The sequence below is a fragment of the Tubulanus polymorphus genome, chromosome 10, assembly GCF_964204645.1.
Source record: "Tubulanus polymorphus chromosome 10, tnTubPoly1.2, whole genome shotgun sequence".
NCBI lineage: Eukaryota > Metazoa > Nemertea > Palaeonemertea > Tubulaniformes > Tubulanidae > Tubulanus > Tubulanus polymorphus.
This window is the reverse complement of record NC_134034.1, coordinates 13,869,809-13,891,665: the sequence shown is the minus strand read 5'-3', so window position 1 is coordinate 13,891,665 and position 21,857 is coordinate 13,869,809. Positions and strand designations below refer to the sequence as shown.

The 21,857-nt window shown below is 40.6% G+C and overlaps 1 protein-coding gene across 1 annotated transcript; it reads left to right on the top strand.

Annotated features, from left to right (window-relative positions):
• Positions 1-403: 403 nt before the first annotated feature.
• LOC141911879 (ATP-binding cassette sub-family B member 6-like) lies at positions 404-6,008 on the top strand. The gene is made up of 14 exons (XM_074802958.1): positions 404-618; positions 903-1,059; positions 1,160-1,373; positions 1,467-1,562; positions 1,702-1,804; positions 1,918-2,007; positions 2,087-2,208; positions 2,445-2,620; positions 3,248-3,453; positions 3,780-3,929; positions 4,101-4,263; positions 4,414-4,588; positions 4,709-4,985; positions 5,537-6,008. The coding sequence occupies exons 1-14, from the start codon at positions 524-526 to the stop codon at positions 5,622-5,624; spliced, it is 2,112 nt and encodes a 703-aa protein (XP_074659059.1). The 5' UTR covers positions 404-523; the 3' UTR covers positions 5,625-6,008.
• The last annotated feature ends 15,849 nt before the right edge of the window (positions 6,009-21,857 follow it).

Here is a 21,857-nt window from a genome sequence, read left to right as displayed (position 1 = left end):
CACGAACTGCAGTTGTTTAAATTGCGTGTAATTCGTACGCGTTCAGTTCGATAAACGACTTGTCATTTGCAGTAAAGGTGACGTTGGGAATATGTTGATGGGATCATTTTGCCCGGCTGGTGAAAATCTGACCGAACCGTGGATTCAAAATGGATTTTCACCGTGTTTCCTGCAAACCGTGACGTCCACAACGGTGTTTAGCGCCATGTTTTTATCGGCATTCTTTGAATTCATCAGGATCAAATGTTGCGATGCCGATACTCGTCTAGTATCGCCAGCCCGAGTGATGGCGCCACCGTCGACTAATTTATTATTCATTTTCCAAATAATCGTCAGCGTTGCCATGGTGATCGAAAGCGTCTTCGGGAATATTATAACCGTAGCCATGGCGACAGGGAGTAAAACGATATACGGATATCAGATACTAGCGACAGTGACCCGGACTTTCAGCTGGGCTGGTTCTATAGGCTTCATTTTCCAAGAGAGACATCGTGCCCGACAAGAGAGGCAAGCTGGACACGGGATGAAATTATTGGTTTTTTGGTCGCTGTGTTTTTTGTCAGAAAATTTGACATTTATAAACTGGATGAGTCCGTTATGGTGGTGGAACCTTGCTGGGTAGGCTTAATGAGTTTTAATACGCTATTTCTATTTTCCAGAGCTTCTGTAGGGTCGTAGATAGTTCCCGATACAATTAAAGCGATGGTTTTAACACTGCGACCACTGTATCTTCTGCGCTTCCTAGGGTCGTCAAACATTTTCTATTTTTATACTGACCCACCGACCAAAATGTTTTTTATCATCCAAAAATCCAAAGATATTCCAATCCACCCACCCTCTTCTTGAACAAAATAACTGATGTGGACTTTATTAAGAACAATTCCTTCTTTTAAACATAGCAGTTTAAACAAGGTGCGATTCGGTCTATGGCTGGCCAGATACATTTCAACGACATTCACGTTTACAATATTCGTTTTGGCGCGTAAATCTCCAGCGATTCCGCGAAGAATCCTGCCAGACCGCAGGCTGCTGATCAATGCTGACGAGGAACAAGCTGCGGTAAGCGATTTATCCGTTCCGCGGTAAGCGATTTATCCGTTCCGCTTTGAGCGTCGTCTTGTCCATTGTAGCGAGATGTGCATTATCTTCTCCATTGTAGCTAATCCAAAATGACATCACTGATAACGGCTTTCAAGAAGCGCCACTATCGCGATCGACTTGGGCTGGTATTGTGTCTAAAATACGTATGATTTACCCTTTCGTTTGGCCCAAGGGTCACTTGCTGCTGCAGATGAGGGTTCTCCTGTGTATGTTAGTACTAATCGCCGGACGAGTTGTTAATCTTTTAGTTCCGGTAACGTACAAAAAATCAGGTGAGTGCGCCGGGTTTTCTGGTTAACTGCTCCAAACACCTCCTTTCAACTTAGCAATAGCGGAGTAAGATAATTGAATTATGTATTTGACAGTCGACTATTTGACGCTGGGATCACAGGCAAATTTCAGATGGGGTCTCATCAGCTTGTTTGTGTTTTTGAAATTCTTACAAGGTAGCGGAGGAGGGGGTGAGTATCGCTTTATGTAAAATGGGCCAAGAAGATTTTACTGATTGTAAACAGAACATTAGAAGTGGATTACTGGAGGTGACCGGTATCGAATCGACGCAGAGATATTATTATTAGTGCGTATTTTGGATACTTTCAGGTACAATGGGTCTGCTCAATAATATTCGATCATTTTTCTGGATTCGCATCGAACAATTTACGACGAAAATGATACAGACGAAACTGTTCGACCATCTACACGGGTAAAACCGACCGAACATACAACACTTTGTCTTATTTCGCTGACTCGCGCACGTTAGAATCTGCACGAGACCTTTATAAAAGCGAACTGTTTGGCCAATCTTTTCTTTTGTAGATTATCGTTGAATTGGCATCTGAACAGGAATACGGGCGAAGTTCTTAAAATCCTGGATCGCGGAACAAACAGCATCAATCTGATATTAGAGTAAAGAGTCTTCCACACCGGAGTCATCGCGATAAATCATTCAACCGATATTAAGTACATTTTGATTTCTATTTTTCAGTAAAGTTCTTTTTAAATTGTTGCCCACCGTGGTCGATATTACGATCGCTATCGTTTATTTCGCTATGGCTTTTAACGCGTGGTACGCGCTGATCGTTGCTGCCACTATGTTAATCTATATCAGTAAGTGGATCCTTCTAGAAAGTTTCACAAATCCATCCATGACATCACAAACTTATCACATCATTCTAAATTGCGTAATTATAAGCTGACCGCTTATCATGAAATAATACTATAAACAGCGCTTAGGTTATCATGCCTGTTGGAATCTATGGAAGTCTATCTTTTCTGGAAAGATCCATTCGCCTTCGTTAAACTTCTTAGGGATAAAACTATGTTGTTGTCGACTGAAATTGTAGCTACGACAATTGGAATGACCGAATGGAGATCGAAATTCCGCCGAACTATGAATGAATGTGAGAATGATAGTAACACTAGAGCAGTTGATTCACTGATAAACCACGAAACAGTGAAATATTACTGCGGCGAGGAGTTCGAATTAGAAACATATTCACTATCTATCGATAGATTTCAGGTGGGTGCACTGTGGGGTTTCAGGTGGGGGTTTCAGGTGGGGGTTTCAGGTGGGTGCACTGTGGGGTTTCAGGTGGGTACACTGGGGTTTCAGGTGGGTGCACTGGGGTTTCAGGTGGGGGTTTCAGGTGGGTAAACTGTGGGGTTTCAGGTGGGGGTTTCAGGTGGGTGCACTGTGGGGTTTCAGGTGGGTACACTGGGGTTTCAGGTGGGTGCACTGGGGTTTCAGGTGGGGGTTTCAGGTGGGTAAACTGTGGGGATTCAGGTGGTGGTTTCAGGTGGGGGTTTCAGGTGGGTACACTGGGGTTTCAGGTGGGTGCACTGGGGTTTCAGGTGGGGGTTTCAGGTGGGTAAACTGTGGGGATTCAGGTGGTGGTTTCAGGTGGGGGTTTCAGGTGGGTACACTGGGGTTTCAGGTGGGTGCACTGGGGTTTCAGGTGGGGGTTTCAGGTGGGTAAACTGTGGGGATTCAGGTGGTGGTTTCAGGTGGGGGTTTCAGGTGGGTACACTGGGTTCTCTCCCACCTAAACTGTTATTAAAAAGGGGTTTACAAAGAAACTATAAACTGCTTTCCCAACATGGACTCTAAGACAGTTACGACCAGTACCAGTTTTAAATGTATTTTCAGAGTGCCGAATGGACGTCGAATGCTACAGTGATCTTACTCAACAACATACAGAATATAGTGATCCACTGCGGATTCTTGTTAGGATCCATTATGATGGTTCACAATATCGTATATGAAGGCGATTTCACTGTTGGAGATTTCGTTCTGTTTGTTAGTTACATCAGACAACTTTACACTCCTCTCAACTATTTCGGTACACAATACAGGTACGTACCGTAGTACTGTGTAGATTGGCCCTCTCTTCAGCTCAAACAAACGTCTCGGGGAAAAAGTACTTGGGAACCTTTTTCAGAGGTACTAAGAGGTAAGGTGGTGCACTACACTGGGCAGGGCCATCTGGGTACAACAAGTTTATTGGTGAAAGTAAGAGACACCGTGGCGGATCAAGTTTTTTTGTGAAGGGGACACAATTTTAATAGAAGACGTACACACCCTTCCCATTGGATCCGCGCATGAGGGTAGGGTTAAAGTGAGGCGTATATCCTATGTTTGAACTGTTTTCATTGAATATTATGTAAATTTCCATAAACAGAGTTCTACAACAATCGTTTATCGATATGGAAAACATGTTCGACCTAATGAACGAGAAACAAGATATCGTCGACGACGAGAATGCGCGAGATCTCGTACTGGTTGAAGGTCGTATCGATGTCAAGGACGTCTGCTTCCGGTACAATCAAAGGTCAGCTTAATTGGCGCCATCTGTCGGCCATTGCTTCTATAGTTTTATATATAAGTTTGAATCAACCGATTTTCAAAAATCATATTTTTCTACTTCCAAAAAGCGACCGTAGCATAAGTTAACTAATTTGAGCGAACAAAATAAATGAGATATTTATGTAATTTTACTCAGGGAGCTTGTTTTAAAGGATATAACATTCAGTGTTCCACCTGGTGAGACATACGCGTTAGTTGGACCTTCCGGATCCGGTAAAAGTACCTTAATCAAACTGCTATTTCGCTTCTACGAGGCAGAGTCAGGATCGATCAAAATCGATCGACAGGATATAACAAAGGTAGAATACTGGAATCCAGACAGATAATTTGCATATATTTTGTATAATCAATATTTTGTTAATCATAAAGAAATGTTTTATGGAGAAAATATCATATCAAATTCGGGACTCGAACCTACGTAAAATTCGTTCAAATAACGTTCAATTTAGGTGACTCAGAAATCTCTACGGATGAATATCGGTGTAGTTCCTCAAGACACCAATCTATTCAACGCTGATATCAAATACAATATCAGATACGGCAGAGTGACGGCAGATGATGATGACGTCATCGATTCGGCCGAAGCCGCCAATATTCATCCGAAAATAATCTGCTTCCCGAAACGTAAGTTTAAAACTGCCACTCTTATCATATCTCTCCCTCTCTGACCCTCCCTTTATCTGTGTTATATAGGCTATCATCAAATGTTACAGCAGTACTTCTTTCTTTTCCAATCATCGACAGAATATGAAACCCAAGTCGGTGAGAGAGGGTTAAAACTTAGTGGAGGCGAGAAACAACGCGTTGCCATAGCGAGAACGATACTGAAATCACCAGCGATTATTCTATTAGATGAAGCTACGTCTGCTTTAGATACTCAAACAGAACGGGCCATCCAGACGTCACTGTCAAATATCTGCGAGAATCGTACTACGATTATAGTCGCTCATCGATTGTCGACGGTCGTCCACGCTGATCAAATACTCGTCCTTAAAAACGGCAGGATAGTTGAGCGAGGACGGTGAGGATACTATAACTCTAATAGGGAACTGTGTTTTTAAATCAATCTCTGACCTTTTATCACGTTATATATGTAATCCCTTTGAGCACGCGGCGGCCGCCCGCAAGGCGAAGAATCTTTGATTTTGAAATAGACTCCATTTCTCATACTAAAACTACATGTATGCAGAGTGCGATCTAAGCACTTGTCCGATTGCCCGGGACAAGTATATTATCATCAGGGCAAGTCGGTTTTCATTATCACTTGTCCTCCGGGCTAGTGCAATTTTATGTCAAAAGCTATTTCCCCAATCGATACAACGGATGATAGTTCCACCAATCGGACTGCCTGTGAAGGGCAAGTAGCTTTTGGAGGGGCAAGCGTAATTTCAGATATGCTTGCCCCCCGGGCAAGTGGCTTTCATTTCTTAGGTCTGACCCTGTGTATGTATAATAGCGATATAACCGGTATTAGAGGTTGCGACAGTGAACGTGTTGAAATACGTCAGTTGATTTAAGAGAGATACTATTTTAGATAAGCGTTATTATTTATTTGTTTATTTCTCATTTCAGACACGAGGAACTACTAGCTGCTGGTGACGTGTACGCGTCTATGTGGGAATTGCAACAATCGGAAACGCCACCTATAGTCGTCGCTTGAGATGTCATACAATGTGGTGAAGCGCCGGGTAACGACAGCTATCGCGATGTCGATGCACAAGAAATTGATTGACAGTACGAATGCGGTCGCGATACGGGTTCCAATCGTCAGTTGTCGATCAAATGAACCTTGTAAAGGGGTTTTCAAACGATTCAAATATGGATGATATCGCTAGACCGCGGCGCACTTATCAAAATTTTAATTTTGCACAATGCGTTGTATACATTGTAATCATAGATCACTGGTTTTTTCGGCCTGCTTAAAGTTATATTAAATCTATATGTTTCCTTGTACACAATGCCACCTTCGAGGCGTTTTGTGACGTTAATCTTGTATTTGTGTTCTTTTGTTTTCTGAATAAAAATGAGTGGTTAAAAACAAAGATATTCCCGCAAGCAAGGATCCACCAGGTATCGCTAGTAGTAACTCAGTCTTAGGTGTCCATGCTTTTGAAAAGGTTATATAATAAACACACTCGTTGCAGTTGGTCATAGTGGGTGTAAAGCTAAAGCAGTTGTTAATAAGTACAAAGTTCTTGTCAATAAAACTAGTTATTGCTGAGTCTGTTTTTGGTTAGCTGCTGGTTGCTGCTGAGCCGGCTATGGCGCCGGGGGCGGTTGAGCAGGTTGAGCTGGTTGCTGCTGAGATTGCTGTAGTTGCTGAGCCGCAAACTGAGTTATATAATCCTGATAGGCCGGCATCTGTTTAACCATCGGTACAATGATTTTCGGGTACAAAATCAAATCGAATATGAGCGCTCTCATATTGAACATGGTGTAACCTGTAATAAACAGACATCTTTTTCAATTCAATATTATCACTTAATATAAATGGCCTTGATCGGTCATAATGCTTCCTCCACACACTCCTCAGTGGTTTTATTAAACTAACTAATTTCTGAACAGACGTTACCAGTTAAGATGATATTTTCCTTAAAATCTATAATTTTCTCATGAAGGGTATTTAATACGCCAGGTATATGAGGGGTTTTGTACACACAGGTAGCCCTGGAGGTCTATCTATCAGAGGTTGTGCGCGCACGGGTCGAGGTAAGACTATCAATGACTCTTCCCTACCGGCGGTGTAGTTCACATGCGGTTTTGGTGGTGAAATCACGTTATAAACCAATTGAGCCGTTACAACATCAGCGCCGCATTTAGCGTGGTAATACCCCTCATCTTGTTTCGTGGCCAGTTTACCAATGATAACTGATACGTAAGTTTGTTGGACAACCTAAAATGAACTTATAAATCTGAAGTTGTTAATACACGCACTCGTGACTTCAGGTTGCTCAAAAATAGGTTTCTTATCCTTTACTAAGTTTTGAGCAACTAATCCGCGGTGCCAGACATTTCCCAACTCACCAATGTCTCACGTGTGTTCAGAATTGTTAATTTGATACATATTTACAAACTGATTGACTACCATACACCATAATTAAGACTTCACAAAACATGAAGTGAATGTATGAGAAGGTAATATGGTCCTTCGTACCGAGTCTGTCCACTGGTCAGTGGGAAGCAGCACTGTAGCGTCCAATGTCTGATCTGCGGTGGAGGTTTTGTACCAAGTGATGCTGCAAGTTTTCGGGTTCGATTCGAAACTGGCAATGAACGATAATGGTTGGTTGTGTTGTTGGATCGTCAGAACTAATGGAGTTATTTTGAAGTTGGCCATTCCGTCTATAATAGAGATAGGTGAAAACAAAATACAAGGATTATTTCTCCATGTACTCGAAGGCGCTTATATTGACGCGCCAGTTTCTATTGAAATCTATACCCTAGTCATCCTCGCTTGCCAGGGGTCCGGTATCGCTCCCCGAACGGCTTTAGCTTAGTGGGTCCGAATCCCTTGACGGATGAAGATGACCGTGGTAAACGAGATATTCAAACTTACATTGTACGTCCAAATTAATACTGCTCGACGCCTTCAAACCGATTGCATTCGTAGCTATACACCAGATGGCGTTACCGTTCATCTGGTAGGTGAATTGATCGTAAGCGTTAGCATTCGCGTCCCAAGCGCTCCAGATGTATTCATACTGAACATTGCACTTGCTGCAAACATAATAACACCCTGTCTCTTGTATAAGGTGATACAATTAAAATTCTACCCCGAATCGGGGTTACATTTTGAGTTGAGTTCGAGAAATACTGTAAATCTCGGTACAGTCGATGTTGGCAATATAGGTACAACCTGGAGTTTGTATCAATTCGTGTTTCTCATGAAATAAACAAGTTTGACAACTTTTTAGGGTTTTTTGTTATTTCACAGAAAACTCTATTATCATGCCCCAGATTATTATTTTTGCCCCGTTTTTTCACACTATTTTCACTAGAAAACATTGTCTTTGTATAGTACGATGTAATTAACAGATAAGGTCACTTAGATCTACGTTAACTCCATCAATATGTTGACGATGACAGCTGTGAATAAAATGGCCGAATTAGCAAGAGAAATATAAGCTTTTGTCGAATATGTTCAAGCAAAACTTCACAGAAGTTGAAAAATACGAGAATTCTTATGGAATCTAGGATATCCATTTATCTTTAAATAACATATGAGAGGGTGCCTTTGGTGAATAGAGTCGACCACGCGTGACTGGTCACCACACTGACCGGACATATTTACAAACTCATTCTATCAGTACAGCTCAGTGGCCTAGTGGGTAGCGTGCACTCCTGGCATGCCGGAGATTGCAGGTTCGGATCCTGCTAGGGTTAGGGTTACAAGCGATCTAGGGTTAGGGTTACGAGCCAGTTAGGGTTACGGTTGGGGCTACTTTTCTGGGCCGACGAGGTCTTGGTATCATAATCACGTCCTTGGCGTGGTTAATTTTTTATCAATAGATTCTGGTAAATTATTTGTTTTGAACATGTATCGTTTATTTATCCAGTTCAGGCCGCTCGCTTTACTCGGTAAAGGTTGTACAGCAATCGTGTTGTACCGTAAACATCGTAATTTTGGTCCATTCAATAAATCGATATGTTTTTCTACGTCGTAAATTCGCCGCAAGTTTCGATAATCATTTCAAGTGTAAATACAATAATTTATTCCCACCATTTTGCACATTGTGCCAAGGCCTTGAAATGGTAATTATGAACATTTGATTTCTACTTAAGTACGTTACCGATCTTTAGCAAATTCACTGGATATTTTAGACACCTTCATTCGACTCCTTGCAGGCGTAGTTGAGTTTCCGAAATTGAGAAAAAAGTAACAAGTTTTTGACTGCCGTTTGCTGTTAGTAAGAATTTTATCTTTGAGATTTCAGCTTGATTCGGTTCACGTATAGCTAGTGAGTATAGCGTCCGTTCAAACGCGATCTCAAAGATAAGTTGTTGAGGGTCATATCGTGATAGGTTTCAATAATTCCCTTTAGTTCGCATAATAAGGATGTAGCTAGGCAGAAAACCCGTTATCGCTGCTTTTGCAGCTATATTTTTCATGAAATTGCAAATAAGGCAGGCATTTTACAAAGAATGTTAAGCTGCGTATGAATTATATTTGCCTAATACCTATCAGCACAGTTGGCGCCGGTCTGATACGTTGTAGTCCAGCCAGTATCCGTCGAGCTGATCTCCTTAGAAATACCATTTGATACAATGCTTATCACCGCTTTCGTGCTTTCAACAGTGACCTTGCATTGGAGGGTCGTTGCACTTCCGGTTGTTCGCAAGTCAATAGTGCCCGTAGCTGCAGACGTGAGCACGTTTCCATTGGAGATCCACTGGGCAACAGGAGTGTCTGGAAAAAAAGACAACGCATTAGCCTATAGCGCAAACTGGTGCGTTCGATGCTGGCAGATCTATCCAATCGCCGCTCGTTGTCTTCCCTGCTAAGGCCAGGAAGCGGTCATTTTATCCCGAGGAAATATCTGTATCATGTCTCTTCACAAAGAATCAATTCATCGCAGTGTTGAAAATCCTATAATATTCCCATTTATTAGATCCGTATATCCCTGCAAACCGTCATACTCGCCGAGAGGATATTCCAGACTAGCGATGTCATCTGGTTGAAATCTCTTCTGGACGACCCCAACACCGGGTATTACCGAAATAAAGGCACATTTATTCTGGTAATATATATATTTTTTTTAAAATCAAATACAAAATGTCCGAAATTTCTCCCGCGATTGCCATTTCTAGAACAGGAGAGTGAAGTAGTAGAATCAGTTATAAGACACAGATAAATCACCTGTTACTATTAATTCAGCGGTGATGGACGCTATTCTGCTGCCGCCTTTCTTACAGTGGTAAACCCCGCTGTCGAATAGTTCAGCTTTTTGCGCCACTGTGAAAGAAAAATACAACAACAACAAATGATCTGCTATTTTTTCGCTTTTAACTCACAACACAATTTATAGAAATTGCCATTGCAGCAAATAATTGTTGTTCGGAGATTGATAAGTATCGCCAGCTGGAAGTGTTTCCCATATGTTTTTTGGGAAGCCGACAGTTTTTTCCGTCTGTCTTGATATATTTTCTAACTTATTATCGTAGTGATCCGCTGTGGACTGCAGTCAGGGGACCGCGTCATTACGTTCACTGAGGTTACCACCGATTTAATCGAATTTGGTATCTTTTTAGATACACGGTTTCTCAATTATTTACAGATTGTATACTTGATTCTCGTGGTGCCGATACTTGTCGCTGTTCTGTCTGAATTCGCGGCATAAGCTGTAGCAACAGTCGTTCCAGTCGCCACGGCGTATGTAATCGTCGCAGGGTTTCCTGGTGAGTTCTGGTATTGATTGTCTTTTTCTATTAATAGTTCATTCAGGTTTGTTGCAGTCGAATCCTGGAATGAAAATTCCAACAATCCTCATTTTTCAATCTTTGAGAAGCCTGTTAACGTGTTCAATCAATTCTGGAGTTTTCTCTAATAGGTGATAGCTTCATCAGGCCACTCATTCACCTGATGAACCTTCTACTAGCGAAAACTCGTGCGTCACATAAACAAGTTTTACCTTTCAAATACTATATCTTGTTGTATTGTTATTTTTCATGTACACATTATGATGAGAAGCAATAGCCGGCAACTAAAGAGATTCAAACCTCGGGTTCAAATGTCGGGTATTATCTAACTCTTCAGTAATACTCGTCTCTAACATTCGTCATTTTGTTGAGGAAGGTGTTAAATCGTATATTGTCTGCTATTTGTCGCTCATTTTAGACTCATTTTAGTCAAAATGAAGGGCGTGGATTTGAAGTTTGCTGATAAAATGTCTAATGCCTGGTATTTATAGTTGTTATAAAGTAATATTGATTGTGTGACGTAAGTGTCACGTGATGATTTGCAGAGGAAGCGTGGACGCCATGTTGAGCGTGTTTGAGATGGAAAAAAATAAAGCTATGTTAAATCGAATTTAATGGTTTGTCCTCTAAGGGTTTAATCCACTCGATACTCCGGTACCCGAAGCAAAATAGAGAGGAGACCAACGCAACAGTAGTTCATTTTTCAATTTCGCAATTTGTGATTTTTGAACACGGCGTAGAGTGATGTCGTCGGGTTTGATATGCCGCTGAGAAATATGACTAACAAATATCAATTTATAGATTTCCAGCTTACCCAGCATTCAAACGACCATTCGGCATTTGCAAGTTTTTGTACAGTCGTGGTCTGAGATCTGGTGACGTCAAACAGGCAGATCAAGGCCAACGTCAGAATCGTTTGCGAGGAAAAGATCCGCATGCTGTAAAAATAGAAAATATATTTGCTTAACGTGTTTAATGCATTCATACATTTTTACCAGGACCCAGGTTTACGTTTTGAGTTTGACTAATCAACCGATACACTGTAACTTGAGAGGAACTCATTACTGTGCGACTTGTAGTCCGAAATGACCTCACAAAATCATTTTTAATTTCTATCAAAGAAATTGTAAAAAAAAAAAACGAATCAAAATAATTAGAAAATAGATGCGGAAAATTCGATTTAACTCATCACTTAATTCTATGGTAAATTAATAAATGTTGATTTATTCTCTTCTTCAAACCTTCTTGAGCATTCGTTCTTGTTTGTGTAACGTAAATACGGTCGGTGAGTACAGAATGATAAATTGAAATTTGAAACTAAACAACGTATGGTTAAATATATTTGTATGATCAATTACTCATTCTATAAGTGGGTCCCGCTAACAATATGCAGATATAGAATTCCGATTTTATATTAATTGGTTTCTGATCGTTCCGCGGACCCAGCTATACCGTAACGGCATCAAGCGCTATGTAATCAGATTGGTCCCAGAGTGGTTACGTAATTGATTGGTTATAACCTATCTCGTATCCCACTGGTCTGAAGTAGCACCTAAATCGGCTGTAGAACCATTTAAGAACAAAAATAAGCATCGATTGGTCTGAAGTCGCCAGGCCGTCTATGGAACTCAAATGAGTTTAGACTGATCCGGTGCCGTTGCCAGTATAAAGCAATGTAGGTGGTGCCCTAAACATTTTTGGGACAAGTTAGGATGTATTTCATATTTTCGCACCTACGACTACTACAAACCCTGGTTGTTCTTTATACATATAATCGACGTGACAGAAAAACGTTTTTACTGCGTTGTCTATAAGTCCGGAAGCCCAGAGCACTTATGGTGGAGACCCCGTAGAGATTAACTGGATACAAAGGCCTGACATCACGGTAAATGATATTGTAACAATCCGTGTCTAAAACATGCATACAATTATACAAGTCGTGCAAAATAAATATCACAGTGGAATCGGGTTGATACGAGTACCTACCGGAACCACGAGAATCCGCCGCCAGTGCCTGACGTGTAGGTGTGGGCGTGGTCATCTGACAGGTGACAGATTCATAACCTTGATTTCCGATGGATGGCTGGCAAACTAGTCAAACCTGGCTACAGCATCAGCGCGATCTACGCCAGTCATTAAGTCGTTTAAATGCACGCAACACTCATTTTGTTAGCTTTGGAAAATATTGATAAAAGTGAAAAAATGCAAAAAGTGCTTCATCATTCAACAGTTCCCCAATGAAATATATAGAGGGGGAGAGGGAGAGGGAGAGGGAGAGGGAGAGGGAGAGGGAGACGGAGACGGAGACGGAGAGGCACTGGGTCCACAATGGTTATGGATCCGACATCCGGACACACGGGTGCATTCTTTTAAATGGATACGAATCAAAATAATTGAAACAAGGAAGAAAATTGGAAAATCTGATTCTGTTCTATTATTGGATGTCAAGCACAAGCATTTAATTTAAGTACAAATTCGAAGTTCCTAAAAACCAGTTATTGCTGAGTCTGTTTTTGGTGAGCTGCTGGTTGCTGCTGAACCGGCTATGGCGCTGGGGGCGGTTGAGCAGGTTGAGCTGGTTGCTGCTGAGATTGCTGTAGTTGCTGAGCTGCAAGTTGAGTTATATAATCCTGATAGGCCGGCATCTGTTTAACCATCGGTACAATGATTTTCGGGTACAAAATCAAATCGAATATGAGCGCTCTAATGTCTAATATCGTGGATCCTGTAATAAAGGCAATATTTCAATTGCAGATTATTACTAGTACGCCTCTTATGTGAAATCAACCAATCATCTTTTCTCGAAGGGGCACTATAAGCTAGGTATTCAATGACGTCATAATGAATCACATAGAGGTAGCCATCTTTTCCGGAAGTCTACATAAGGATAGGTCTTTGTAGGCTAGCGAAGGCAAGGACAACATCTCTTGTTCATTCTTACCGTTAGCGTATAGCTGCCATGGGATCAGTGGTTCAATGCCGTTATAAACCAGTTGAGCTGTAACAACATCAGCGCCGCATTTAGCGTGGTAATACCCTTCATCTTGTTTCGTGGCCTGTCTGCCAATGATCACTGATACGTAAGTTTGTTGGACAACCTAAAATGAACAATGTTATATCTAGACCTCAGGGGCCTCTGTTTCTTGGTTGAATATAACATTATAGAACTACAGCATATTTTTCAAATGATGGTTAAGAAACTTCACGCAGCGAAACAAACTGCTGTGACAGGGACGCGTGGACCTGTTACAGGTTATAATCTACTGTATGATTGCCCCAGTCCTACCTACCGAGTCTGTCCACTGGTAGGCGGGGAGCAGTGATGTAGCGTCCAATGTCTGATTGTGGGTAGACGTTTTGTACCAAGTGATGTTGCAGGTTTTCGGGTTCGATTTGAAACTGGCAACGAACGACATTGGTTGGTTTCGATGTTCGATTGTCAGAACTTCCGGCGCTATTTTGAAGTTGGTCATTCCGTCTGTAATAGGCAGAAAACGACGTGCTATCATTTCCATTGGGGTGGGGAGAGGGTGTATCGTTGCTTTCGGGGGTCAGGATTTATGGAAAGATTAGGCTACATTTTGCATCAAACATTTGATATGAATCAGAAATAGCAAACCTTTGCATCAGACTAACCGAAACACTTCCCGACCGACACCTTGGAAACGAGAGATACTTACATTGAACGTCCAAATTGATATTGCTGGACCCCTTCAAACCCATTGCATTCGTAGCTATACACCAGATGGCGTTACCGTTCATCTGGTAGGTGAATTGATCGTAAGCGTTTGCATTCGCGTCCCAAGCGCTCCAGATGTATTCATACTGAACATGGCACTTGCTGCAAAAACAAAACGTTACTCGCAAAAATATCTCGTCGTTAATTGAATTATTTAGGTGAAAAATACATTTACAGCAGAAGATTTATTCTGGAATCATTAAGACCCATCTAATTACCTCGATACCACATCACTCGTTAAGCGAATGCGTGTCTCCTGGACCAGTGATGGATTCCAGTACTAAACATCGAAGCGGCCACAGCGTTCGGACTAGCGTTGCGGCTCAAACACTAAGCATTATAAGGAAAAGTCACTTAAGTCTAATACCTGTTAGGACAGTTGGCGCCGGTCTGATACGTTACAGTCCAGCCAGCATCTGACGGGTTGATTTCCTTAGAAATACCATTTGATACAATGCTTATCACCGCTTTCGTGCTTTCAACAGTGACCTTGCATTGGAGGGTCGTTGCACTTCCGGTTGTTCGCAAGTCAATAGTGCCCGTAGCTGCAGACGTGAGCACGTTTCCATTGGAGATCCACTGGACAACAGGAGTGTCTAGAAAACACGATAAGCAGTGGCCCACAGTTATTTGTTTTTAATTTGACTCTTTGTTCTACAGTTGTGGGTCCAATTATCGGTATCATTTCACTTGCTTCAGATCATTACATAATTCACTTAATTTACCTGTTACTTTTAATTCGGCAGTTAGGGGCTGTTGTCGTACATTGTTTATCATACAGTAGTAAACACCGCTGTCAAATAGTTCGGCTTTTTGAGCAGCTGTGAATGAACAAAAAGATACAAGCAAACTCAATCTCGATACAACAAGCAAACACAACAGGACAAACTGAATCCGAACGAAAGACACCGTACGATCGATCTTTGCTTGCCATAGGTGGAACCGTTCGTTGCTACTTGTATCACCAGAATCCATTGATTTAAACGCATTCACGACGATGTAGATGGGTCAGGGCGGATGCTCGTTTGCCACACGATATCGCGTCATTCTTAGTAATAAATTTACCGATTTTATACGTGATCCTTGTAGTGCCGACGCCTGTTACTGTTCTGTCCGAATTCGAGTTGTAAGGGGAATTTACAGTCGTTCCTGTCGCCACGACGAATGAAGTCGTCGTCGGGTTCGCTCCTGTTTCCTGGACTTCATTGACTTTTTCTACTTGCCACTGATCTAAGCTTGTCACAGTACCAGCCTGAAAAGAAAATTCCAACAAATTCGCTAAGGTTTATATTGCTTGGACCAACAGTCTTACAGCAATTTAGATTTTCTTTCCGCTTACCCAGCATTCAAACGACCATACGGCGTTCGCTTGTTTTTGCACAGTCGTGACCTGAGATCCGGTGCCATAAAACAACCATGACGGACTTTCTTCTTCAAAAAAACTCAAATGCAACGAGAAAAATAGTATTTTAAGGTTAATTTGGCGCACGAACTTTCGCTATTAGTGTATAGTAGTAGGTTTAATCGGCCGATATTTATAGTGTTCTGTCATTTCATAAGCAATGCACCACGTATTCAATTAGTACGGGCGATTTAAATGGGGACCTCGAGAACCTCGGGGACCTCGCAACATGGCGTATAGAAACTAGAAACTTCTATATCCAGAAATCTATTGTGTTTCAAGGATCCGAATCGTAATTTCTCTGCTGAGACTATATGTATATACTTCCTTCTGACAGTGAACACGTATATATTGGCCGGGTCAGCATCGGTATTTCTGAACACGTGATCTCAACGTACAAATTAGTTTTTTTACTCGTTTTTTAGCGATTTGTGAATTGATTGACATGATTAATTATTTATACCGAAAGAAGGATACTTAGTGTCATCACACTGTAACCTCGACGGCTTTGATAGATAACTTTGAGCCATTTCAATAGCAATCCCTAAACGCGGCGTTGAAGCACCCTTGATAAATCTACACTGTTCGTTTTAATAATGTCTTATACAGCATCTGGAAATTCCATTATTTCTTCAACTACTTACGGCGGTTGTTGCTCAATCGGCGGTTGTTGCTCAATCGGCGGTTGTTGCTCAATCGGCGGTTGTTGCTCAATCAGCGGTTGTTGCTCAATCGGCGCTTGCGCAGTTGTAGTTGTAGTTGTAGTTGTAGTTGTTCGTTGAGTGACATTTTGAATCGTATAAGCGTCGTAGATCGACATCCAATTCAACATCGGGATAATGATTTTCGGGAACAAAACCAAATCGAATATCATCGCTCTCATGTTCAATATCGTGTATCCTGTATGACCGAAAACCGACACCTATATTTCACTTCATTTCATCGTGTATTAGTTAAAACCAAATTAGGTAATTATCAGTTAATGCTTCCTCCACAAGTCCGCATCACATTATAGCCTGGTTTGATCCGAGTCCGTGACGCACGTTATTTAATTTCTAAAGGCTAATGTCGTATACAAGAAGTCTTATGAAATGCGCTCAAACGTTTCAAGCTGAGGTTTATTAGTGAGGTATATTAGTGAGGTATTTAGTGAGGTATGTTAGTGAGGTATTTAGTTCCATCGGATCCTCACCTGTGGTGTACGCCTTATACAGCAATTGAGCTGTAACAATATCAGCGCCGCATTTAGCGTGGTAATACCCTTCATCTTGTTTCGTGGCCTGTCTGCCAATGATCACTGATACGTAAGTTTGTTGGACAACCTAAAATGAACAATGTTATATCTAGACCTCAGGGGCCTCTGTTTCTTGGTTGAATATAACATTATAGAACTACAGCATATTTTTCAAATGATGGTTAAGAAACTTCACGCAGCGAAACAAACTGCTGTGACAGGGACGCGTGGACCTGTTACAGGTTATAATCTACTATATGGATTGCCCCAGTCCTACCTACCGAGTCTGTCCACTGGTAGGCGGGGAGCAGTGATGTAGCGTCCAATGTCTGATTCTGGGTGGAGGTTTTGTACCAAGTGATGTTGCAAGTTTTCGGGTTCGATTTGAAACTGGCAATGAACGTTAATGGTTGGTTGTGTTGTTGGATCGTCAGAACTAATGGAGCTATTTTGAAGTTGATCATTCCGTCTGTAATAGAGATAGGTGAAAACCAGTTATCTCCTTTGCTCTTTAGGGGTATGCATTTATATTCGAAGTTCCGGATTTTATTGGTGGGACTTTGAGTTCTTGTCATTACTGCTATCAACACTTCCCCAAAAACTACGTTTGTTCCATCGATACAGGTATACAATATCCACGTATCAGTCCACTAAATTGCACGGACCAGTTTGCCAAGTAGAAATAAACAAAGCATAATCAAACCTACCCTGGTAAGCGAGATATTCAAACTTACATTGTACATCCAAATTAATACTGCTCGACGCCTTCAAACCGATATCATTCGTTGCTGCACACCAGATGGCGTTACCGTTCGCCTGGTAGGTAAATTGATCGTAAGCACTTCCGTTCCAAGCGCTCCAGGTGTATTCATACTGAACAGAGCATTTGCTAAAACAACAGAATCATTAAACTCCATCCCTTACTCAATAAACTTGAAGCTGAAAAAAATTCTAACCCGAGTGAGTGCTGAAAATAGTTTCAATAGTTACAGTTCGAGAATTACAGTAAACTCTATTACTGAGGTAAAATTCAACCCGATAGTTGAGTCAAATACTAAGAGTTAGATATACTGTAGAATCTTGATTCTCACTCAATTAAGTTTTCTCCGGGTCGGTGTCGAACTGAGTAGTAGTTTTGAGGAATACAGAAGTTTTGGTCTCTTATTCGTTTAAAAATTGGAAAGTAAGTTTATTCTTGTCAACATTTGGTATAATTAGCTTTTGTTAGTGAAAATTCACTGAATTCTAATACCTGTTAGGACAGTTAGCAGAGGTCTGATACGTTGCAGTCCAGCCAGCATCTGACGGGTTGATTTCCTTAGAAATACCATTTGATACAATGCTTATCACCGCTTTCGTGCTTTCAACAGTGACCTTGCATTGGAGGGTCGTTGCACTTCCGGTTGTTCGCAAGTCAATAGTGCCCGTAGCTGCAGACGTGATGACGTTTCCATTGGAGATCCACTGGACAACAGGAGTGTCTGGAAAACACGATAAGCAAAACGCATAATAGAGTAAGACCTCGGTTCTACGGTTCGCCTCAGAACACATTTCTATTCTCGTTTTGAGGGTTTCATTAGTAACTTTGAATTCAGTTCTATAGTTGTGTAGGTTCAACATAACTCTGACGTGAGTTCCGTAGCCTTTCGATCAGATTCCGAGTTAGATTCATTTCAGATCAGCTTATGATTTACCTGTTACTTTTAATTCAGCAGTTATTGCCGGTTGTCGTACATTGTTTATCAGACAGTAGTAAACACCGCTGTCAAATAGTTCGGCTTTTTGTGCAGCTGTGAATGAACAATAAAGCAGTCACTCATTCTGTCGCTGTTATAACCGTGCTATAATGGTGGTATGATAATTATACCATTTCATAACAGTTGCTGCCATTGCAGCAAATTAAGTTTATTTCTTGGAGGGTTTTTGATTTATTATCTGTTCTCCACGATGGGTGTACGGGTTATTCTAATGATATTGATGTATATTTTATATTACCGATTTTGTACTGGATACTTGTGGTGGTGACATCTGTTGCTGTTCTGTCCGAATTCGAGTTGTAAGGGGAGTTTACAGTCGTTCCTGTCGCCACGACGAATGTAGTCGTCGTCGGGTTCGCTCCTGTTTCCTGGACTTCATTGTCTTTTTCTATTTTAATTTCATTTAGGTTTGTAACACCGGGATCCTGAAAGAAAACTCCTCGTAGATTTGCAGTTCAATTTTGAATTGAAATTGCCTCGTTCCGAAAATACAGATACGTTTAAACGAGTCGAATATAATGAGGTTTGGTACCGGATGCAGTTTATAATACCGATACAACCCTCTCTCCAGCTTACCCCGCAATCAAACCACCATTGAGCGTTTTTAAGTTTTTCTACAGTCATGACCTGAGTTCCAGTGGTGTCAAACAATGGGACCAAGGCCAACGCCAGAAGTACTTGGACGTAATAGATCCTCATACCCAGTACTGAAAAAATTGAGATTTTTCACAAAAAATAGATTTATACCACAAGACCACGTGACTTTAAGGTCATGAGTCGGCTTCCCAAAATGGTTGTAGCGCCTGTAGACACGTGACACACGCTCACATCGACCGGTTTCACAAAAAAAACTTTATCATGGTTAAGATCAAAGGTGTAATTGCTATTAGTTACCTCAGGTTTTCAAATTATAGGACAACAAAATTAGAAATAACCGCTTTAAGCTTAAACTTCTTCGTGAAGCTGGCTGCTTCTTAATGCATTTTCATTAAAAACAAAATGAAAGCGAAATAATAGAATTAAAATTAGATAAATGGGAAATTTAATTCTTAATTCATCACTTACTTAATCTAGTAATAAACTTAAGAGAACCCGTTATTTTTTGAAAAATTTTCTTCGAAATTAAGTTAGCACAGGCTAGCGGTTTGAAATTAAGAAAGTTAGCATGTTTGGGTTTGAACGGGTTTGAATATAAAATCACCATTTTAGTCCAATTGAAATGTTAACTGTGGAACTGCGTCGAAAATCTTTACTTAATTACTTAAACTTATTGCAGGAGAAAGAAAAAAACTTCAATTAAATTCATCACTTACTTAATTATTTGATTGATAAAGAAAATTGATTTGATGAATATTTTCTCGCACTCTCGTTGTGTTTGCTGGTCTCCGGAAGATTGAAATAATATTTCATACTAAACGACATATGGTTGGATTCATTTTTGATTATCAATTATTGTATCAGCAGTCTCTGGATTTCGCTAATAATTATAGATATAGATTGTGTCGCTCTTGCGTCGCGTCCTATACCTAATTTCCAGGAAGTGTTGAACTTGCACTTATATTCATTGTGCCGCGTATGATAACATTCATGCATCGACAAATGACATTTTTACTGTATGGCCTTTTATCAATCAACTACATTAGGTCTTAGGTTTATTTTGCTTCAAACAAAGTTCATCGTTTTCCATTTCTCATAAATGATGTTTTTACGTGTTGCTGGCTGCAAGTTCCGATCGATAGTAGTTAACAGAACTATTTGATGGACCCAGCAACTACTGTACGACTTAAGCATCCATTGTTTATTTGCCATAATGAAAAATGAATGTCGCTGATATCCTCTAGATTAGAAACACGAATCGAGTAAACATCATTTATTTAGTAATTACAATTATAGTAATACAATATATTTATTTTGTTTTTAAAAACAAGGACTAATTATAAAACTCTTTGAGCAAAATTTTTTTGCAAATTAAGTTTAAAAGACTCTTCTGGAGTGTTACCGGTTACGGAATTTTCTGTAATCTACACCGTTTAGTAATCGATTATCAATGCTATTAAAGCCAATTTTTTCTTCTCATCATTCCGTCGATTGCGATATTTCCAAGCAAAAATGATTGGCTGGACTCTCACCCTAGTTCGTGTCTACTGTATTTCTGAAACCCATGCTCAGTACCTAGGACGGGCCTCATTCAGAATCCTCAATTCAGTCGCGACGTTACTCAAAATACAAATAACATTCAGTCATGAAATCGAAGGAAGCTGTTGTTGAGCTAACCACGAATCACTTATCCGCTTTGAAGCACATGCCCAATTTGCGGGTCTATACTTCCAGGCCGTCTCGTAGGATGTGTTGATCTCGCTCGTTGAGTGAGGAAGATGGATCTGTTGTATCGGCCATGTAGGATCTAGCTAGAGTTGATTTGTTTCGTGAGGTCGATATCAAACCCTGGTAAGCGAGGATGGATGGTAGAGATCCGCATGCTGAAAAGAGAAAGAAACGTTTTTGCTTGAGACGCATATCAGCCTATGACTTTTTAACTAGTAGACCCTTACCAAGTTTTAATGTCGTGATCAAAATCGCCATTTTACTCCATTTAAAATGTTAACTGTGGAACTGCGTCAAAAATGGTACACGCGTCCACAGATACCAAACTTATTGCAGAAAAAAGGAAATAGGAGAAGGCTAGAGTAGAATTCAATTCGTTACTTACTTAATCATATTATTAATTGAGAAATCTTGATTTAAATTTTCTTACTGGTTAATTCGTTTAGCTGGTCTCCGTCGTGAGCAGAATTGAAATGTGATACTACGCGTTAACAACATATCGTTATATCCTATTTTGATTATCAATTAGCGTGGTTCCAAAAGCCGCTTGTAATTTATGGATATTGGGTTTCTTTTTAACGTTAATTGATTATCAATTCACACGCATCATATCTACTTACAACGTACATGTCACAAAATTTATAATCATAGATATCTACGATTTCATATCCAAATGTTCATAATATTCCATATATCTTACTACTACATAAAATGATTAAAATAATATTATGATATTGCTAAATCTATTATCATTATGTGCTTAATTCGTAATCAACATATCAGACTACACAATATGTATTCATTGTAATCAGAGCTTCAGTTGAAAATACAACTGCAGCATTAACTTAGAAAGCCGCGCACAGAAGAAGAAAACTCGACCGGATACAGCATGGATGTATCGCAGCTATGTGCAGTCGACTGATAATGAGTCAGTGTCACACGGCGGCACGTTAAACTGCGACAGAGCTGAGCTTCGAACTTTGGTCGATCATTAACCGTGTATTTGATTATATTCACAC

Coding starts and splice junctions, on each gene's coding strand:
- LOC141911879 (XM_074802958.1), top strand. CDS start 524: ATGAAATTATTGGTTTTTTGGTCGCTGTGTTTTTTGTCAGAAAATTTG. Junction 2,008..2,086: donor AGCATCAATCTGATATTAGA/GTAAAGAGTCTT, acceptor TCTATTTTTCAG/TAAAGTTCTTTTTAAATTGT. Junction 2,621..3,247: donor TATCTATCGATAGATTTCAG/GTGGGTGCACTG, acceptor ATGTATTTTCAG/AGTGCCGAATGGACGTCGAA.